Source organism: Ambystoma mexicanum, chromosome 6q, assembly GCF_040938575.1.
Source record: "Ambystoma mexicanum isolate Mex_15411 chromosome 6q, UKY_AmexF1_1, whole genome shotgun sequence".
NCBI classification, from domain to species: domain Eukaryota; kingdom Metazoa; phylum Chordata; class Amphibia; order Caudata; family Ambystomatidae; genus Ambystoma; species Ambystoma mexicanum.
This window is the reverse complement of record NC_090937.1, coordinates 1,108,865,745-1,108,887,964: the sequence shown is the minus strand read 5'-3', so window position 1 is coordinate 1,108,887,964 and position 22,220 is coordinate 1,108,865,745. Positions and strand designations below refer to the sequence as shown.

The window sequence follows — 22,220 nt, the reverse complement described above, 5'->3', positions numbered from 1 at the left end:
TCTTGGCACTTGGAAAGCTGCTTTAGAATCTCGGTTTCAACACTTATACATATTACGTTACCAGTACGTCTCTCAAGTAGTAACTGTGGAAAGAAGTATCTGGTACCGTCCCAATGCATTAGGGTTTCTGATGCCTTCCCTCAACCGATTCGATCCCCCGTGCAAGTACATACATAATCTACACGGGGACCGGGGCAAAATAGCCCTCCTGTTACTGTTGTTCAAGGAGAACGGGGGCAGCTGCCCCTTTGCCCCCGTGTACTCGGCGGCTAATCATAATGTATTAATAACCTAATGTTTGCATGGAGAGAGCTGTGACAGAGCCCAAAGGTACGGCATGGCTACGGGGTGGTACCGCACGGTGTATCGCTCAGGAAACTCTTTAGCCAGCGCTGCGCACCGCGGCAGCCCTCTCTGTGGGCGTCGCAACGTGCGCGGAAGAGGGGCACAGCGCCATCCTCCGATGTCACCCAGAGACGGCACTGATGGGGACTCCCAATCGAGTGACTTGTAGTGACCTTGGCAGGTGTGCACGCTCTCTGACAGGAAATCTTTTTTTTTTTTTTAGCTGCACTTCTCCCTTGGCAGCGGACACGCCCAATCTAACTCTTCTTCTACCTGCTGCTGTTGGCTGTGGAGTGTCCTATGTCCTATGCGCTCGGTCGGGAGGAACTGCGCCGTGCGCACCGATACGTGCTGAATGGTTGAATGCACGCGTGCCTGCCAACGCAGTTGGAAAGCCATTATCCCCCTGTGCTACGGGTGTTTGGGGACACCGCATCCACCCGCCGTAAGAAGCATCCGCGTGCGCCTGTGGCCCCCAACGTGAGGCGGAGCAGCAAACGCAGCGCACCAACGACGGCCATAAGCGCCAAGTGCGCAGACTGCGCCGCCGGGAACCATGAGCGCGCTCAAAGCCTGGAAAGAGCTCTTGATGGAAACGCTGCTGGGTAAGGAGCTTGCAGCTTCCGCGAGGATGGGGGCCAGGGAGGACGGCTAGCTGTAATGTGCCCCCTGCCCCTAACATTAGCAGAGTTATAGCACACACCACGCAAAAAAATACACTCTTGTAATACAGCCGATACACTCAACGCGCAATGCTTCAACACACCATGTGCTCCGTCTAACAGTTACACAGGCCAGGCGCGTTCTTTACGCGTGAGCTTACTTACCTTAAATCGCAACTTTAATGCGAAATGACGCCTTCTTCTTAAGAGTAAGAGCAACTTTGTAGATAGACCGAGCCACTGGAAATTAAACATAACTTCAAACATGTATGGAATTAGTAGATTATAGAACTTGTTGGTCGTCCAAATTCGTATATATGTTTTGTAATGTGGCATGTCTTCAATTTTTATCAAACTTAATAGGGCTCAAGTCCTAAACAAGCATTGGCAAGGGCAACAGTTTGGGCTTTTGTGTAGGCATGGGACCAGCATTTGCCAGGCACTGCCGTAGTGGTATTGACTGGCCATTCGTGGTAGCTGGAGCAAAATGGTGCGAGTATCTAATAGCAGTTCCCTAATACAGTATATACAAGACAAAACTGTTGGCTTTGCCAGTGCTTGTTTTTAAAAGGACTTCAGTGCAGGACACACAGGGTGATTATACATCGAGAGTCATTTGTATTACACCAGTAGCATATTTACAACGCCAATTAAGTCATTAACTCTCAGTGACTGCTTTGAAAAAAACAATGGAAGGCGCTTTGAGTGTAAAGTTTGATGGTAAGGCTTGCTAAAGGGAGCTCAAAGAGTTCCCATGCGGAAGTTTTTTGGGTCGGTCGGGACGGAACTGGGTAGGAATGGCCATGGATTAGCATGGACATAGGTGGGCACATGACCAAACAACACCTAGAGGTTGTGTGTCCCTCCTCATACGCCATTCCGCCCTATCTTTACTCTAATGCAATAGTTTCGGCTCATGGGTGTCGCAAGAGACAGGATAGCCCAAACTAAAAAAGTGGGGGTGGGGGGGGGTCAATAATATAAACATAGGTGTTGGTTACTATGGCAGAGGGAGGAGTTGCACCCGTTCTTCTTGAACAATGAGGGTAGGAGCGCCATTTTGCCCCGCAGCGATTCTGTAAAGCATTTGCATGAGGCAACCAAAAAATGAGAACAAAACAACACCTGGTTGCGTGCCGTGCTCATCTAAATCAGTGGGTGTGGCAGGGTTTCTGAGTTCAGACCACGTGACGTGTTAGCATGCATCTTGCAAAAGTGGCAAGTGCTGCTGACTTCACAATGGGAAGGGAGCCTCGTCAAGGGACCATCTGAACCTTGATAAGGCCAAGCTGTCTGGCAGGCACAGGAGTAGCAGGGGGTAATGGGGGATCCTATAACAGAACGCTGCAAAAACAACTCAGCAGGTTAAGTGACTGTTGCTGAAATGTTATATGTTTATACCTTCCTGTAAATCATAAGCTTTTTTCCTATTCCTGCTGCAGCATGGGCTGTCAAATGCGTTATTTCAACCTGGGGATGGGTACAGCTGCCTAGCGTCACTTGGTGTAGGAATTTCGGCTTCTGAAGCGAAAATTAAAAGCCGCCCCCCATGAGTATTAGGAGAAAAAATGAACATATCTTAAAGCGTAGTATAAAAATTGAGTTCAATTGACCTTTGCCCTTAGAAGAAAATGCAAAAGACAAATGAGCATTGATCTTTCATAAATGTTTATTAATACCAGAAAAATAATCAGAGGAAGGAGAAGGTCCAATAACTACGTTGGCAAAGTAAAAAAAGGTGCCGACCTTTTAAACCCAACAATCTAAAATTAAATATTCCCGGAAAACAAAATCAGAATATGAGATGTGTGCATTGATGAAACTTTTATGTGGTCTTGTGGGTGAGCGTCTGCCGTGGGAAGATGACAACCTGCAGTGCAATCCTGGTAGCCGAACACGTGAGCAAGCACACTTTCTTTTAATGTAGACCTCAAAAACACTGAAGGTGGGGTTGCGTCGTCCGCTCACTGAAAAAAAGTCAGCAGGTGCAGTTCACCCACATCAATCATGGGCTTGTGCCGTGAAAATCAGCGCAGGGCCAGAACCAAGGAAAATAGCTGTTTGCGTTTCATTGTTTAACATATGCATACTTGATATATGATGTGAGGAACATGTTACATTGTTCCTAAAATGAACGCTTTTTGTTGTGTTAAATATGAACATATGAATTTAAGGCAGATCATTTGAACTGTTCTCTGTGATATGTTTAATTGTCCCAACTGCTGCTTTGCATGTGCTTTCCAAAAAAAAATGCCCCTTTGCTGCTCTTAACGCGGAAACGTTAAGACAATGTTCTCTTAAACAAGCCTTACTTGTAAATCCCTCCCACTTTAAATACTCTGCTAGAAGAAAGAATGTGACAGGCAGTCATTATGAGGCCCCAAGAGTCTGTTGCGCCGCTGGGGTGCAGGGAAGCATATTTGTCTCTTGAGTGCTGCACGGGGTTGGGAGATAACACCATGGCCTTACTATGACAAACAGAAAAGAGAGCAGCATTCAAGGAAGCAGCCCAGCACCTATTGACAGCAATATTACTTGGTATACTCGATACAGGCAGCTGATGCCTTTGGGGCCCGCATGACAGTGGGGCCCTAGGCAAAGGCACAGACTGCCCGCGCCTCGTGCTGGCCTTGCTGAAAATCCACACAGGGCTAAGAGCAAGAAAAATAATATCCTCTGCATTTTCCAGGATTGCAAAATATCTTCGCACATCGCGGGCAAATCTTCATGACTCACCTGCCATCTCATCATTCCTTTCCCCTCGCCCGCCATGGTTGGCTTTTAACAATACTCTGTTTTAAAAAGATGACACGCCATAACAAGTATTGGCACGAATATATACATCCATCTAAAATTACATTAAGGAAATAAATGTATAATTGTGGCATTGTTATCCCCAATCTTGAATTGAAGAATACAAATACCAGAATACAATTCAGCAGATGGCTACAAAAAATGGTCTGTGAGTTTTGTAAAAGTACTTTCAAGACTGAAGGATTCATAGCAGAATATGTGTGAAAAGTTTACGTGGTTGTTTTTTATTGTCAGATGAAGGCATGCTTTATATGTGAAGTGAAGGAAATGTGGCTTTCTACAAAAAATAAACGCTTTTTGGGTTCATAAATAAGAACATGAAAAAAAGGCAAATCTTTTTTTGTTAGCTGTGTTGGAAGAAGGCATGGAGTAGGGCGACTAATTGGTGCTTTGTGTGTGCCTTGTGAATAAAAATGCCCCTTATGCAATTCTTACCACTGAAACGTTAAGAATGTCTTGTCTGAGGCAATGGTTACTCATCGAAACAATCCCTCGCTTTTTGTAATTATTGGATACCAAGGCTTTAGCCTCTCTACTGCATCCTCTCGGGTTGAGTTTGTAGTTGTGGGTTGGATTTCCTCCTGGTGTGTGTGGACTTGTCACAGTAAGGCTGGTTTCACAGGGTCGTCACCGTGATAGACCGCGAGTAGTGGTCAAAAGCATTCGCAGTGGTGGCAGTGAGTCTCCTGATCAGAAGGTTCGGGTTCTGATCCAGTCCTTGGCAGAAGTTCTTGCTCTTTGCTAGATGTTCGTCCAACATCATTTATAATGATAAAAATTATAATTCGCTTAATGCTAGCAAGTGATTTCTAAGCACAAGATCAGGATTCAAACCTGTTCTGCTATCCAAGATGAATGCGTTCCCCCTGAGCTATCCCCTGAACTATCCTGAGCTATCCTTCCTCCCCAGTTCTCTGTGAAGGTCAGCTGCCCGTGTGAAGACTGGAGCAACAGCCACTATCTCAGGGCCTTGTTCTGGACTTTATGAAGACACATCTGGTGTCGCTCCTGGCAGGTCATCCATGCTGGGGAGGCATACGTCAGGGTAGGTCAGATGATCGCCTTGTAGACATTGATCTTTGCCCAGATGGGCATGGGCTTGGTCTTCAGGAGTGGGTACAGTGCCGCCAGCTTTCCTGATGCCTTCTGCTGAGTCTTCTCAATATGGCCTCACCAGTTGAGTTTGCTGTCCCGTGTCACATCCAGGTAGCAGCTGCTGCTCTCCCACTTGATGGTCTTCCTGTTGAGGCTAACGTGCGGGTGCTCCTTGATCTTCTTTCTGGTGAACAGTGTGGCAGTTGTCTTGCTGGTGTTGAGTTCTATCTGCCAAACGCAATACCACGTCGAGGATCCATCACACATGAATGGCTTCTGCTTTAAATGCTCTGTGCGAAAACAAAGGAAGCGATTCACAGTAATTCTGAGACCTGCAACGTCTGATGGGCTTCTGGGGAGGGGTATTGGTCTCTGGAGAGTCATAAGGGATTAGGAGAGCCAGCAGCGCAGCACCTCTTGCAAACAATCTTTATTTGTTCTTAAATGTCTCTTTAATGTGCATTCTGATCTTTTCACATCAGGGTTTCCATTTCATATGAATCAATTATACAATACAACCCTTTAAACATAATTTAAAAAGAATCTGTATGGAATTATACATTTCATTTAATAAATTCATTCTAATTATCCAACATTATTTGTCATAAGTGCCTAAAATCGTAATACATTTCGTAACCTCTTGCAATTTGTCACGGATTACTGTATTCCAGTAATGCCCAGTCATTATTTTTTAACGTACCAACCCAGAGTCTCTCCTATTTGTTATACCTGTTAACACCATTCCAATGCTCTATCAAGAGGCTACTGTACATTTTATTTCTATTGAATTTTATTTTGGTTTGAATACACCCGTTTATTACCGAGGCTTGAGAACTGTGGTGGGGCACCACAGATGTGGCAGCTGTTCAGTATGTGACTTGACCACCAATTCAGTGTCCATAGATCTTGGTTTATCTAAAGTATGGACCTTGAAGGATTTCACTAATTGTAACACGGCCAATGTGGTATATGTGATTTAATGTCCTTGTGAGAAGTTATACGTAGGGAAGACCAACTGCAGATACAGAACCCATATTATTGAACATAGGAGTTGGTTGAAAAATTGCACTGAGACTGCGCCCTTAGTGAAACATTTTATGGATAAAGGCAATTCTTACACAGATTTCCAGTGGTCAGTCTCATTGAAGGTGAGAGGCCCTAACCAATTGTATATAAACAAGAGACTGTTACAAGCAGATCACAACATGATTTACATGGCAAACAGTCATGTCACAGGCCTGAATGAAAACATTGAGTGGCAGCATGCATACATTCTTGGAATAATTGTACAGGCTGTTTTTTTATATAACAGTAGGAAGGTTTTTTATGCAAATCAGGTGGAGTCAGAGGGAGATCATCTGAAATGAGCACAATTGTGTGCCACCCATTCCTCCTCATTAGTGGGTCCTTACACGATATGTATATACCCACTATATAGTAATGATGATTATTCCCAGTGGTTACATTGTACATGAGTGGCATACTCTCACAAGGTTGTGTGTGGGCCAGGAAGTTGAAAGGGACTTGTTTTTCGCACAGTTGAGACGAGTTGTCATTGGGTTCTTTTGGGAACAGCGGGACATTTTGTGTTATTTAGATCACACATCGAGCTGTGTTTTACGCCCTGTATTGTGATCTACGGGTGTTGCTGCTCCTTGGAGTGTGCCCTTAAGTAGTTTGTGCATTTTGGGTTCGGCCACAGTGGAATACAGTTGTTTTCATAACTATGAGCCTGTAAGGTAGTAATCAGACTGTGTATTTAAGAGCTAGTGACAGTGGGAAGGATCATGTGATCTGCGTCACCACGCAAAATGTACACATATCATTATGCTGAGTTCCCCTTCTAAATATTTGCAGTTTGGAGGCTCTGCAGCCTTATATCCATGGTGCAGTGGTGTGTTGGCCAGACTCAGGAGTAAGCTACGTTGTGGTTTGGCTTTGTTTTAAACTGAAAAAGCATGTCACACTCCGTTTTTGGTCTGTACTTTAAAAGGCAATGATACAGTTGGTTTAATCAATGTTGCACCCTTTGTAGGTGTATTGTTACAAGAGATACACATGTTTGACATGGCACTCGGCCAGCATAAGCGGAACCCCGAGTGTGGTCCGCGAGGTGAGCACAGTCTTGTGCGTGTTTTGTGGCATAAAGGTGGCTTGTTTTGCACTTCTGCTCTCCTGTTGGGCCACACTAGGCTCTGGCAGTTTTAGTGTTATGATGCATGCAGGGACAGCTTAAGCTTCCGCTGTATGGATACACAGTACCAGTGGCATGACCATGTACTTTCCCCCCCAAAAGCTTTTTGGGCAATTTAAATGCTGTATTTATAATGGAAAATGTAGCGTGTATACGCTATGTTTGAATTTTTCAGAGAGAAGGTTTATTTATTTATTTCTACATTTATATAGCGCACCAAGCCCTGATTCATCTAGGCGCTTAAACTTAAGAATATGGTTACATGTTTGTTTGCTGTGGACGTAGGTTACAGTCATATCACAGAGCTTGCATAGGAGTTACAAACAGTTTGGCATGGAGTGGGTACGTTGATTGCATCATTGATTGCATATGGTTTAGTAGTGGTAGTAGGTTGATCATGGGGAGGTTAGTGGTGCTTCTTGGGTGAAGAGCCAAGGTTTAAGACCTTTGCGGAACGACCAGAACGACATGTCTGCTCTGAGCGAGAGTGGCATGGAGTTCCACTTTTTAGCTGTGATTACTGGGAAGCTGCAACCTCCAGCTTTTTGCAGTTTGAATCTTGGGATAGTAAGAAGGTGTGAGTAGGCTGTTCGGATGGGTCTGTTGGTCTGGGCTTTAGCGAATTGGCTGGCAAGATAGGCTGGGGTGCTTTTAGACAGGCATTTGTGGGTTAGTGATAGGACTTTGAATTTGATGCGATCACATACTGATAAGCAGTGAAGGTTGCGCCTGGCTGTGGGGATGTGATCCTTTTTGGGGATGTTGGGGGCAGCTCTGATTACATTGTTTTGAATTATTTGCAACTTATTGATGTTTCAAGAGTTAGAGCCAGCAAAGAGGGCGTTGCAGCAGTCAATTCTCAATAAGATGAGAGCTCTGGCTAGACTGACGTAGTTGTCTGTCGTTAGGAAAGGACTGCTAGCTGTGATCAATTTGGCTGCTTAGGCAGCCGATGAGGCAATGGCATTGGCTTTCCTCGTAAGAGACAAAGATGAATTCAAATAGACTCCTAATGGTTTTACCTCCTTAGCCACTGTGATGGTGTTTCCATTAATTTTGAAGGATTTGTAGGCTAACGGTAATGACTTTAGTCTAGGGGGGTTGCCGATAATGAGTAGCTTATTTTTTTCGTCATTCAGACAAAGCTCGTGTTGTGCCATCCAGGCTTGAATCGCGAGGTGAATATCATTTAATATTTTGGTGTCAGTGTCAAAGTTACCTAAGATAGGTACCAGAATGTGGGTATCATCAGCATAATTAGTGTATGAGATGCCCAGTTTGTCAAGGAGGTCAAAAAGCGGCTTAGTAAACACATTGTAGGGAGTAGCGGAGACACAAGATCCTTGTTGTACTCCGCATGTGACTGGGACCGGTCGTGCTGCTGTCATGGATGAGTAGACTCTCATGGTGCTGTCTGCACAGAAGGATTTGATCCATTTTATGGCACTGTTTGAGCAATGGGCAGGTGTTAACAAAGGATATTGTGGTTGACTAGGTCGAATGCAGCTGACAGGTCTAGAAGGAGGAGAATTGCCAGGTCTCCTTTATCCTTGATCTGATCCATTTGTATTTTAAGATCCAGGAGGGCAGTTTCTGTCCCATGGCCGGGGCGGAAGCCTGATTGACGAAGGACGAAGGGGTTATGGGTTTCCAAGTATTTTTGAATTTATAGGTACGCAACTCTGTCGAAGGATTTTCAATAAAAATGGCACTGCCTTGATTGGTCGGTATTAGTCGGGATATTTGGGTGTAGGGTCGTTTTTATTAGCAAAAAAGCACCCATGCTTCTTTCAGGTTTCTTGGTACGTTGCAATCGTGAAGGAATTGTTGATTAGGGTAGTGATGAATGGTGCAGGTTTCTCAGCACAATCTTTGATGAAGGTTGCCGGACAGAGGCCGCCTTGAAATCTAGATGGCTTTAGTGCATTGATGATTTTTAATATTTCAGTGGTGGAGGTTGGAGTGAATTTGAATCTCGGGGTGGGGTTACTGTGTGGAGGGGGAAGGTCAGAAGGCAAGTTAACTGCGGCAAGCTTAGATGATTTGGCTTTGATTTTCTTATGAAGTGAGGTGACTTTGTCAGATAAGGCATTTTGAGTGTTAGTGCACCAGGGGAGATACTTAATGCAATGGTCTGGTGTGGTGGCGGGTAATTCGAGCTCCCGAAGAATGGTGAAGATCTCTTTGGTGTCAGAGTTGGCATTCTTGATTCTTGTGTTGTACGTATTACCCTTAGTGTGGATGGTGGCTGCCTTGTATTCAATCGCTAGGGAGTTGAACAGACTTTTGTTTTTGGTGGAAGTTATTTTTTTGCAATTGTTCTCTGCTGTTCTTTTGGCCGTTCAAAGGTTATTTAGGTTGTCTGTGAACCAAGAGTTGGAGTGGGCGTTAGGTTTTGATTTGCGGAGGCCTAGAGGGGCCACTTTGTCGATGGCCTTTTGTAGGGTTTGGTTATAAAGCGTTACTAAGGTGGTAGGGTTAGAAGTGGTGTTTGCGAGCATGGTGATTGGGAGTAGCAGGGGAAGCATATTGTCTGATGTGGTGATCTTGTGGTTTCTTGTGTGAACCGCTGGGGTAGGTTGCGGTAGAGTGCTGGACTTGGATAAAAAGCTGATATTAAATTGGATGATGTTGAGGTCTTGCCACGGGCAGGTTGAATGTATGATCCCTAAATACAGTTGAAGTAGACACACTGAAAGTGTTATCATATTTATGATGTTGTGACCGTCCGTCAAATTTGAAGGATCTTCAGGTATGGTGTAATTTGTAGGTGTGACATAACCATAGACACCAATGGTCAAAATATGAAATTATGACCATGTTGGTCCATAGTGGTGGCTATTTTGATTTGAGTGTTATTGGTTTATTTAGAAAGAAGCTACAGCCTGAGGCAGTCCCAGTCAAGAAATAGTGATCAACAGGGCTAAGAACCACTAAAGATTGCCTACAATATATTGGTTTCCCATCATTCGAGTGTTTTTGTAAAAAAATAGACAAATAGTTGTATGTTATCACCCCCGAAGAATGTCCAAGAGTTATTAGAAAGAACTGAAACATGTTGGGTCAAAACTGAATTAAGATCAGGTTGGTAAAAATCGAGAAATATAGCTCAGGTATACTTTAGTTCTTGATGTCAGCTTTAGACAGTAGTACTTATTATCTGTGGAATGTTTGGTGTGTTAAATTGTATGATCTCCTGTTTTACAAATGTTTTTAGAAGTTTGGGCACTTCTTCAAAATGTGTATTTACACTATACAAATTTGTAATATGTTTTATTCCATTTTTTATATGGATTTTTGTATATAAATAAAAAGTATTTTTTGAAGTATTGTGTATAATATTGTTTGAATAGGTACCAGTACAAGTATAATGCCTTCCTGCTTATATGACCCCTTATGACTCCTTGCACTGGGGTCTGTATCTGTACCCATACAGCCCCCCCCCCCTTTTTCTTCCTGCACTTATCAAATCTAACCTGTCTGCTGCCTTAGACCTAGCACTTGCAAATTTCTGGCTGCACTACCAATGTTTGTTGCTTTTATTATTTATTTATTGTGATTTATCTGTTTCTCCACTGCTTCGCACTTTCCACTTCTCCCCCCTTCCATGCACTTTTCCTCTCCCCCTCTCCCATGCACTTGGCGTTCTCAATGCTGTAGCGCCCATATGGACAGACGGTAACAAATGCTCAATTTTGGACAATTATTCTGTTAACATGTGGATGTATACACAATGAATACAATTTATAGTTACACCCACCAATTATAGTGATCATGCAATGCTAGAAACGGATTTTGGCATCAAATTGGAGCATGAACGTGAATCCATATGAAATATTGTGATCTAGTGATTAATGGGGCTGGTAACAGGATCTTTTGGAATGTGGGCCTTGCAGCCCAGGTGAATTATCATCTCTCTCACTTCCTGCGTCCCTCCTCAAAGGAAGAGAAGTCCATCATCCTTGCCTCTGACAAATTTGGCACATTTGTTACTTCATTGATGATGACCTCTTCTGCTACAAGTACAGCTGGGAAAATGAGTATGTTGACAAAACGAGAGATTACTGATCGATATGCCCATGCCTACAATGAGGAAGTGGTATTGAGAAGAAAGGATATGAGACAGAGTATAAGACGTCTCAGATATCAATTGGGCCCTCCACTTGATGTGGCTCAACTGCTCATCACAAAGATTAGCCAGTCCTACAAAAACTGGATGCGAAATTCAGGGGCAAAAAGACTTCAGGTTGACTCCGAAGTGATGCTCAACTGTAAATCTGTAGATTGGTTAAAAGCAATCATCTGTCACAATACAGCATTCAAAATAATGCGGTGACAGAATCAGTATGGGTTGCTCATTTTAAAACGGTTTACTCTGTTAAAGTAGACTATGAGCTAGGTACCATACTTCTATTAGGCAATAATTCCAAGTGCTTGAATCCGGAAGATTTTGGGCCCAAGATGGTACATCAGGCTATACTGCAGCTAAGCTCTTCCCGTGCCCCGGGTCTGAGTGGGCTCTCCAACCTTTTGTTTAGGAGTGATCCGGATCTCTGGGCTGCTGCTTTCTCTTGTCTATTTCAAAACATAGTTATCACTGTTGAGCTGCCACACTCATGGTCTTCTGCCCTGATAATACCAATCTATAAAATAGCTGAGAGAACATGTACCCTCAATTACCGGCCAATTGCAACTCAAGATACATAAAGTAAGTTATTTGCCTCGATTTTGCCCGATCATCTTGAGTTATGGATTGCTGACTCTCAGGTATTGGGCAAATTGCAGACAGGATTTAGGCACCATTTAGGGACGTCTCTAAATGGTCTTATGGTGAATTGCTTACAACACCTAGCTTGGGGAGGGAAGTATGAATCAATATTGGTTGCTTCTCTCGATCTCAGCTCTGTGGTTGATGCAGTTGATTGTAACAAACTGTGGCTCAAGCTTCAGACCTGGGGCATTCGTCCTGGCCTCCTTAAGCTTATTGTGAGGCTTTACAACAATACCAATATACAAGTTTGCCTCAATCATACTGGTGGTCTTTCTATAACCATCCCCACTGCATATGGGGTTAGGCAGGGGTGCGTACTGCCCTCCTGCCTATTTAATTTGTGTCTTGTAGATGTTGATGATTGCTTGAAATCTGCTATATTTGTTTCACCTAAATGATGGCACCTAAAAACGCAATCTGTTGTGTGTGCCGATGATTTCTTATTATTTGATTGTACTGCAGTTGGCCTTCAGTGCTTAATAACCTCTTTTGTCAGTTATATTGAAGCTTACTCCTTGAAGGTCAATCCCACAAAAGACAAAAGTGATTACATTTACCAAACTTCAGAGCATGAGCTCAGATCGATGCTAGTTTGTTTTTGTCTGATAGGGAAAGGAAGACAAGGAACTCCACGCTGGCACAGCTATTCAGATCCCAGCGTAGTCTAAACGCTTGTACATGAACCAGGGTTTCTCTCCTGAAGAATGTTCCAGATTTAACACCTGTTTTGTGAACTGAAACATGTTGAGAAATTGTATTTTCTAACTCAAAGACAGTGTTCAAACAGATGCAATTAATCACAGAAACATTTGCAAAATAACCCTATGTTGTTTCAATATGTTTGAAAACTAGGATTTAACTGAATGTGCAACCGATATTGTAAAGTTACCCTGGCCACACATGTGGTAATTTGAAAATGACTCTAAACCTATGAGAAACCATTACTAGGGTTGGTTTTTCACATAATTTTTGTGAATACTAATGTACGTTGTTTTATGTTTAAAATTCTTAATGATTACATTTGTTTTTAACCACTGGAAGTGAATCCTCCTTTCAGTTTTTTTCTAACCTACCAGACCTACCTCTATCTCCTGTTTCATTACTATTCTAGTTGTCATCACTTGTTCCATTAAAGATTTCGTGCATACTCCTTGAAAGGTTAAGGTATCTTTGTACAACCATGACTGGGTCAAAACAATGTATTCTATGCACTATTATTCTTCATTGAGTCATTTGTGCACTGTCTATAAGAGGTTGGGCATCATAGAACCTTTTCTAAGCATTTACCCGGCCAAATTAACGAGGGCCATCTTTTTATGATTTTGATGGAACCTACTGCTCACCAAAAAAATCCTTGCCAGATATGGTATCATATCCTCCGAACAGGTTACATGTTGCTTCTGTAATGCACCATATTCATGTGAATCTCTTAGGCACTGCGTAACTGAATGCATGCCTATGGGGGGTGCTCGGCTGCTCTGGTTTGAGACATTTTTGTCAACAATTTCCCTTGTTGAAACTGAGTGATTTTGGCACTTATGTTTGGCTGGGCGGACAACCTCCATTGTAATTGCTCTAGTTGGCTTAATAAAAGCATTGAACCTATAAAACAATACTGTATAATGGTCCTTTAGATAAGGACATTTTTACTTTTTTCTTCTGATTTTTTCTTTCTATTGTAAGAATTAATTGCTATTGATGCCAATTGACTTTATTGATTCAAAATTTTAAGACAGGAATTGATCTGTATCCACATACGTTTTAATATGATTCTATGTGTGTTGGTTTATTCTATTACAATGTTATTAAAGGTTGAATGCTTTAACCATATAATAAAAAAAAGATTATCATGGTATTTATTGAGTGCAGACCTAACTTCAGGAAGCAGTGAAGCACTTTACAATTGTAGGGCGAAGAACACAGTCAGGGAATCAGAGAAAAAGGGTGCAGGGAGCTAACACATGTGAGGGTGGGCGACCAATTGGCAGCAAGGGATTGCAACCAGGGGAGGAAACAGAGGGGATCAGATCACCCAGTTTCAGGTAAGTTGGGAAGCGCAGAGTGTGTGGACCGAGGTGTTAGGGTGGATCCATTCCTTGAAGGGGAAGGTCTTGAGCTCTTTCCTGAACTGTAGAAGTGATGGGGTGTGTTTGATGTTGACAGGGATGAGTTTACAGAGACTTGGGACAGAGAAAGCCTTTATTCTGGTTCTTTGCTTCTTGCACTGGTGGAGTTCAAGTCTTCACATGTCTTTACTGCTGGTGAATCTTAGGTCTCTGAAGATGCTGAGTTTTTCAGTGAGATAGCCTGGGGACTTCAGGGTGACAGCCTTATTGATGATGCAACAGGATTAGAAGATGGTCCGGGCTTGCAGCGGGAGCCTTTGCAGTTTGATGAGGGTTGGTGATGTGGCCAAATTTGTGGAGTCCTCTGATGAATCGTGCTGTTGCATGCCTTCCAAAAGGGCATTGCCACCATTCAGGTAAGAGAGGCACAAGGCTTGGACAGAGGATATGAAGTTGGTTTCTGAGATGAAGGGCTTGATTGTTTCCACAGGAGAGAACGTTGGTACCAAGCCGTTTCTGTCTTCCTTGCAATGTGTTGTTTGAAGGTGAGGTGTCTGTCAATTTTGTACCCAAGGGACTTGGCGTAGGTAGCCAGCTGGGGTCTGAAGCCATTGAGGTTCATAGCAGAAAGCAAGGTCTGGATGTCAGGGTGTTCAATGTTGTTAGTCAGCAGTAGGAATTTAGTCTTGGAGGGGTTGAGCTTCAAGTAAGCACTGGGCATCCAGGGCTGGATCAATGTGAGGCAGGCCGTAAGCCTGTGGGTGTCTTCAATGGACGATATCTCGAGGTAGTATCTTGTATGTCATCTGTGTATTGGTGGGTGTGGAGCAAGAAGGATTCCAATCGGTTCCATGTAAAGATTGAAGAGCATGGGGGGCAGGGTGGATCATTGCAGGACATCACAGGTGATGGGTACAGTTGGTGATTTGGAGGAATCCATTTGTATGAACTGTTGGCGATTAGCAAGGTAGGATTTAAACCAACTAAGGATGATCTTGCTGATCTACATGCGACGATGTAGATTGGCAATGAGTGTCTGGTGGTCTACTGTATCTAAAGCTGCTGAGAGGTCAAGAAGAACCCGGGGGCAAGAATGGTCATCATCGAGAATTATAAGGTCATTGTTGATCACCTTGATGTAGCTGTTTATTTGCTGCATCTGGGTCTGAAGCCAGATTGGTAGGACGGACTGAAGGAGGTTATTCGGTTCAATGTGCTAGATGAGTTGCCTGACTACTGCTTTCCCAAGGAGCTTACATAGGAAGGGAAGATGGGTGACAGTGCGGTAGTTGCTAGGTCATCAGGGAGCAGTGTTGGTTTCTTGAGAAGCAGGAGTGTTTGTCAGTTTGGTCTTGAGGTTTCGAGTGGAAGATGCCTTGAGTTAAGGAGCTGTTGATGATTGTTATGTAAGTGTGGTGTGTTTCAGTCGCAAAGGTCTTGAGTAGGAAGGCTGGGAGGATGCTGTCTCACCCTAAGTTACTAGGGGAATCTAGGCGTGGACCCATTGCTCACTATTCTTAGAGAGTCACAGCTCTGCCCTACTGATGAGGTTCAACCAGACTGAAACACGTGTCTGGGGTTGCTGTTGGTACTCTTGTTCAGAGGAGAATTGCTTAACATTTCTGTGCTGGACTGCCCCAGGGCAGGACAAAGACTGATATGCTTGGGATATTTCTCCTCTGTGAAAGATAGTTACATAAAGACTCTGTATAAGTCTCTCTTTACCGGTACTAATGTCCGGCAGAGGGACTCCCAGGACCCCCCTTTTTTTTGGGAGGATGCTGTCTGCATACTATGTGGCCTCAAGCGATGCTATGATGGCAGTGAGGTCTTCAATAGTCAGTGTCTTGATAGTTGTCCAGGTAGTTGTGGTTTTGTGAGATGGGATGTGTAGTGTGTGGAATGTTGTGTGGAAACTGATAACATTAACAAAACCATATCTGCATAGTTTATTTTGTACAGGCACACAATCTATCAGGAAACAAAATAGCATGACCTGTGACAGAACTGTCAGTATTGTGTACTCATTCAGGTTTTATTGGGGTAGCCTCTATTTTTAAGTTGTTCCTCTAGCATTTGTGCCTGTTGGTAGTAATCATGCAAGGAAGTATAGTTTCTGCGTATTCTGAGAAATAGGGAAGATTATCCCTTAAACTGCTTGGATGATAACTGCATTAATGCAGAAGAGAGTTCCTATCCGTGGGTTTTCTGCATATACACCTGAAGTCTGCACTTACCCTTGCACTTGCCACCAGCTGGCCGTACTTTTACTTATTGTTTATTTATTCTACTATCCCATGTACTGCACTGTCCCCCCTTCCCATAGGCACTTTCCCCCTTCCCATGCACTTGCGTGATCTCAATGACACCTGGCCTAGTAGGATCGTTGTCTCTGTCTTCCCTCTGTTCCCCCTCCCTTGCCTCGTCACGCCTTGAAACACTTGTATATATACGTGTTATAAGTGCCATATCATATCATATTGTGCATTCAATTTAGCATCTTTCACCATTATTAGGAGATCCAAAAAATTGATCTGGGAAATACTGTAGTGAATTGAATTTTCATATTCTGAAGGTTGGTCCACTCACCAAAGTTAGAGAAATCCTCTTAATTTCCATGCCAGATCATTATCACTTCGTCTATGTTGCCCTTACACCCGTTCATTAAATATGTATGATAAATTCTGTGTATAACTTAGTTCAGCATAGATTATTATCTCTTTCTGAAGGACCCTGATCAACATATAAGGGGCATGCCTCAAAAACAAAGCCCCCCCTTTCGTTTTAAAGTCATTAATTTGTTTTGCTAAAGCTTCCTATTTCATAGGTTCCTGATCAACATCTAAGGGTCCCGTCTCAAAAACGAATCTCCCCTGGGACTTGGACACCACTCTGCCTCCATCTTGCCAGGGACACAGAAAGCCATCTTGACCATTCTGATTGGCGCCAAAAGTATCCTGTGATCACACCATGTGTCTGGAATTTTAATTCAATTCATTTTTTCCAAATCCTAACATTCCTAACATTCCTAGAGGATCCTGATCTACACCCTCCTTCAAATACTCCCCTGGGCCTTCAGCACAAAGGGATGTGCCTGCATCATGGCAGGCTAAGCCGGAATCCATCTTCATCATTCTTATTAGGTCCCAGAGTGTCATGTGCCACCACCATGAGACTGGAATTTCATTTTACATTAATTTTATTTTGCAAAATCCTGCAATTCCAGGGGGTCCTGCTCAACATCTGAGGAACCTGCCTCAGAAAAAAAGCCCACCTTGGCCCGCAACATGAAGGTGTCCATAATCACCCTGCCATGGAAGGGTGGAAGCCTTCTTGAATATTCTGATTGGCTCCCAGTGTGTCATCTGACAGCTGCCTCTGTTGTTATTGAGTCTCCCCTGGGCGTACCGCCCGGGTGTCCGCAGCTAACAGCTAAAAGCATCAACGGGCAACTCTGTGTTTGAGCTACTTTCACTCTACTCCATACAACTTACAACTCAGTATCTCTCCTTTTTGCCACTGCTCCAACTTCCCCTCTTCTGATGGTTTATTTCTTTCAGTCATTCTCACTCCTTCACCTCCTCCATCATCAACCTTCTGTTCCTTTTGAATCCCCCCTGCGTCACTATTTCCCCCTATGCACCTTCAACTCATTATTCCTCCTCCTCCTGCCTATTCAACTATTTCTGCAGCCCATACTCTTCCTACACCTTCAAATTATTTTGCGTCCCACGTCCTCTTGTACCTTCAACTCCTTCTGCACGCCCTCCTCTTCCTGCCTGTTCAACTCTCTCTGCACCTCTTCCACCTCCTGCATCATCAACTCCTTCTGCTTCTCCATCTTCTCTTCACCTCTGTCTTTGCTTTGCCCAAACCCTCACTTTACTCTGTCGCCCCGTTGTGGTTTTATAGCCCTCCTCTTTGGCTGGCTTTCACCTTGTACGTGGCCTCTCTGCACAATGTTCCCCTGCCTGCAAGATTGGTGGAGCCGCTGAGGCTCAGTGCTCGCAAATGGCTTCAAGTGTTTCGGATTACCCACCTTTAACAGTTGCTCTGCCATCCTGGATTTGCTAGTCCTTTGCACGCTTACTGGGGTGCAAACACATACACAGTACTACATGCTCTTAGCCGTCGCGGCCATCATGAATGCCATACCGCTTGACTCTCTCGGCACAGAAGCCCTCTGTCCTTCCATGGTAAGCTTCTGAGTGTGCCAGGATAATGACAGCACTGCACACCCATGAACACCGGGGTCTATGTATTCCCTGTTTTTGGTTGTGTGGTTTCTCTTAAAGGGACAGTTGCAGGGTTATTCCAGCGTTGACGGTGCCCTGCATTGGGCCCTTGGCAGTCTGGGGGAGAGCAGGGCATCACCCTCATTCTGACCCTGGGCTCCACATGACACAGTTGGAGGTGAGTCTCGACTCCCTGGCCAGCCCCCACTCACATGGACCAGACCAGGCAGAAACATTATCAGAGGTTACAATGCACGATGGATACCTTGAATGCTTGACTTGGGCACTGTACCAACGAGTATATATTTTGCCCATGTGTGAATAATGTGGATTTTGCCCTGAAATCTAATTTCTAATGAGTTGCAGATCAATCACTGATTCACCTGTAAATCTCCAAGTGCAAAAGCAAATTCCCATTCTTAGTCTTTAGTGGAGAAAAAAAAATCAAAGTTATTTTCTGTTTGATTCTTAAGTATTGATTCTATTTACAGGCACACAAAACCTCATATTAAATTAAAACAAATTCACCAAAGTGTTAAAAAATGGAAAATCCAGAATCACACTACTGATGCCAGTTATGATACAAAACTCCACTGCAATGGATGATTGCCTTGCCAGGCCCAAACCCGCATGTCATCCCACAACAATCCCTTCATACCTGTGAAACTACCTTAAAACCAGGGTGGATCCTGGTGCATTGATAAATCTTCCGTAAAAATGTGAAAATGCCAAATATAAATCTGGACATCTTTCTACAGCAACCTCCCAATCCAAATCTTCTACTGTCTGCATCTGTGAATGGTCCATGGCCAGTTTGCCTGGAGAGATTACTTAGACTAAGACATTGACCTTGCATATGGAATTCCTGTTCCTGTGCCTGTCATAGGTTAAAGTCCCATATCAATTAAAATACTGTCTGTGCATTATGTTGATGTTCTTGCACTCAGTTAGAGAAAATAGAAATATTATCCAAGTAGATTATCAGCCATTTTCAAACTTTGTAATTTACAAAATTCTGTAGTGCTTTTGGGACATTACACAGATGAAAGTCATTATACTAGACTGAAAATGCTGAATCCAAGCCAAGTGCTGTTTCCCTCTCATTGGCTTCCTATATTCTGACTAAAAGGTCGGGTCGTCATGAATGTATCTTTGAAAATACTGTTCCCCCTGCACCCAGTCCAAAACTTCTACAATCAAAGACATTTTGTTATACGAGTCTCTATAATCTATAGACGGATGGTGATCATCAGCTTTCTCTTGAACAAATAATAGAGGACCCTCAGCTGATGAAGTGCGTGGTTGAATGAATCCTTTCTTTGAGGCTTAATCAATATTCTCTGTTAAAGCCATGTGCTCCTTTATAGCTGATTTGTGTACATTTATGTGTGAAATTCTCTTACCAACCAGCCTATCTCCAGCACACTCATAGGGACAGTGTGCCTGCTTGTCACTTCTTTCTGGATACAAACATCAACACAATCATCATAATATATGGATTTATCGCCTCCATGTTATCCATCTTAGTTTATACATTTTAGAAACACAAGGGAACATACATGACTGTTTTACCCAAAAGGCTTCCTATAGATAAAAGCCTACACATATCTTTGCAAGATCCACCTCACAGCTCCTCATAGTACATCCGTAGCTCTGCCTCCAACACACAGCACACCTCGCTAACAGCATGGGGCGCAGGGAAGAGGAGGAACGCCTTTTACGCACAGCACAGGGCACAGAGAAGAGACATTTAGGGCTTGTACAGGAGAAAAGGAGTGACCCCTGAGCAGGGCACGGAGATAGGAAAGTTGAAGTGAGGAGGCAGAAGTTGACCGTAGAATGCACAGAATATGGAGGAAGAGGAGAAACTTGTGGCATGGAGATGAGCAGAAGTATTGGGAACCCAGAGCAGAGCATAGAAAAAGCAGGTATAAGGGAGGCAGAGGATGGTGACAACAGCACAGAACCTGGGGCAGAGGGAGGAGGACCATGAATGAGGGGCATGAAGAGAAGCAGGACAAAAGGAGTGAGTCCAGAGTAGGGAATGGACAAAGACAGGAGGAAGAGAGGGGAGGAGGATTTGTGCGCGCATACACGCACACACACACATGCGCACACACCAACACACACACACACACACCCTCACCAAGAACTCTTAGCACATAGCACCCTGTGTACAACTGTCAGAAGCCAGGAGACAGGAGGGAGGACTCAACCCGATGATTCTTAGAATCAAATTGCACTCTGGTGTTTCTCCATAACCTGCAAAGTCATGTGATAGTAGCTATGGATTACTTAGTATTATATTAAAGACTGGTGCATTGATTAAATTAAATTGCCATACTTCACCTTGCATGCTGATTCTCTTTTCCAGCTCGTTAGTTCTGATCCATCAAATTCACGCACAATGTCCCTCTTTCCTTTCTCCAAAAATGTTACATTCTGTTCTTGAACAAGTTTGGTATCCACAAAATTCCCAGCAGCATCATTATCACCGGGATCAACACCTTCTCATATTTATTATACATCTTCAGTTGTATTTCTCAAGAAATATACTTACATCTTCAACTCGTAGAGACAACTCTACTTGCCAGTTCAGCATGTTTTATCGCTGAGGCCATTTGTTTCCTATCTTTAGCCTGGGTTATTGTTTTACACAATGATCTTTTTCCATACGTATAAATACAGTTGTTTCATGTGCTTTAGCTTATTTACCCCTAGGGCAAAGCTCCACTAAAATTGTCAATATGTATTCTCTCCAGTTCCCCCCACTCCTTTCCCTTCATTCTTCTTTTTAGCATGTGGATATTTTTTACTTTGATTTTCATCTGAAGAACCTTCCCCATCTAACAGCTGCGGTTCCAGTGCTACTGTCAACTCACTCTTATTCGCTTGGTCAGTATGGTATGATAGTGGCTTTAATATCCTTACTCTACTTATCTCTTAATTTAAAGCTCAGTGAGTTCAGCCTCGCCAGCCCAGTCTATTTGAGTGTCCACTGGCTTGCAAAGGGCTGCACGAGCACTTAAACATCTTGTTTCTGTCCTGATGGGCAGTAGCTTTGCCCTCGGGTTGGAAAGTTAAATACTGAGCAAATGCAATTTCCATCTATTTTTAGTTCATATATTTTTTTATTGAAATGTACTTAGGAAATATTACATCACAAAATCTAACATCTTGGAACTCCCACTTGTCAGAAAAAAAGATTGCTCCCAGTTGGTAATGCATTATGGATTTTTTTTACTTCTGGGCTCTTTATTTCACAAACATTGCTTACCGGCCAGCTCGACATTTGCACTTGAGCAAAGTGGCCAGCACAACATACTTCCTCACAACTTGAAATCAGCTTTGTATGGAGAAATCTGCTCTCCCACCCCCATCTACAACAGGACACCATTTGACAAGAAGGCCTTAGGCTCGGATTCGGTGTGTCCCAGATCAAGGACCAAATGGGGTGCTGTCCTGAGACGGCAGCAAGCTTAGCTGAAATTCTGGAAATAGTTGAGGACGGTGTTCTTTCAACGAGCTTTCCCTCACTGCCAGTGCGTTTTTTAGCGGATTTTTCCTCAGTGCACATTTATTACCATGTAACTTTAGAGGGGGGCACGTCAAACCAAGTAAACAACACACAGACACAAAGCAAAAGGGAGATAGGGTGCATGAAATAACAAGGATTGGCAAGGTCAACTGTTTTGGCTATGGTGTTATTACCTGAGCATAAAATAGCATTGCCTGGCAAATACCTGTGTAATACCAAGTGCTTAATGTATCGAGGTGTTTGCTAAGGCTCAGCCTTGGCACTTATTTCTGAGCACTGACACTTATTTTGTTAGCCTCAGTTTGGTTATGTTGTGGTGTTTTGGCAACTATATTATTTTAACTGCCAGCAAGTCGTAGTCCCCCGAGGAGCATGGAAAGTGTGAACTGGCCAGGGTCTCTTAGTTGTTATTCATAAAATGAATTACCTATGTGGGCAGGGGTAGTTATCCATTTTCATGGGTAATGATGAGTTGGAAGGTGACAATTCTGGACACTCAT

General features: G+C 43.5%; 1 protein-coding gene across 3 annotated transcripts in view; it reads left to right on the top strand.

Moving 5' to 3' along the window:
* Positions 1-614: 614 nt before the first annotated feature.
* The window catches only part of CWH43 (cell wall biogenesis 43 C-terminal homolog), a 533,223-nt gene continuing 511,617 nt past the window's right edge, over positions 615-22,220 (top strand). Inside the window, exon 1 of one of the 3 annotated variants that reach the window (XM_069631684.1) lies at positions 615-950. In XM_069631684.1, the coding sequence (XP_069487785.1) occupies positions 902-950 (49 nt within the window). In that variant the 5' untranslated portion in view covers positions 615-901. Of the gene's footprint in view, positions 951-2,351; positions 2,372-22,220 lie in introns of those variants that run through there. The other 2 variants (XM_069631686.1, XM_069631685.1) reach the window with 2 other exon arrangements.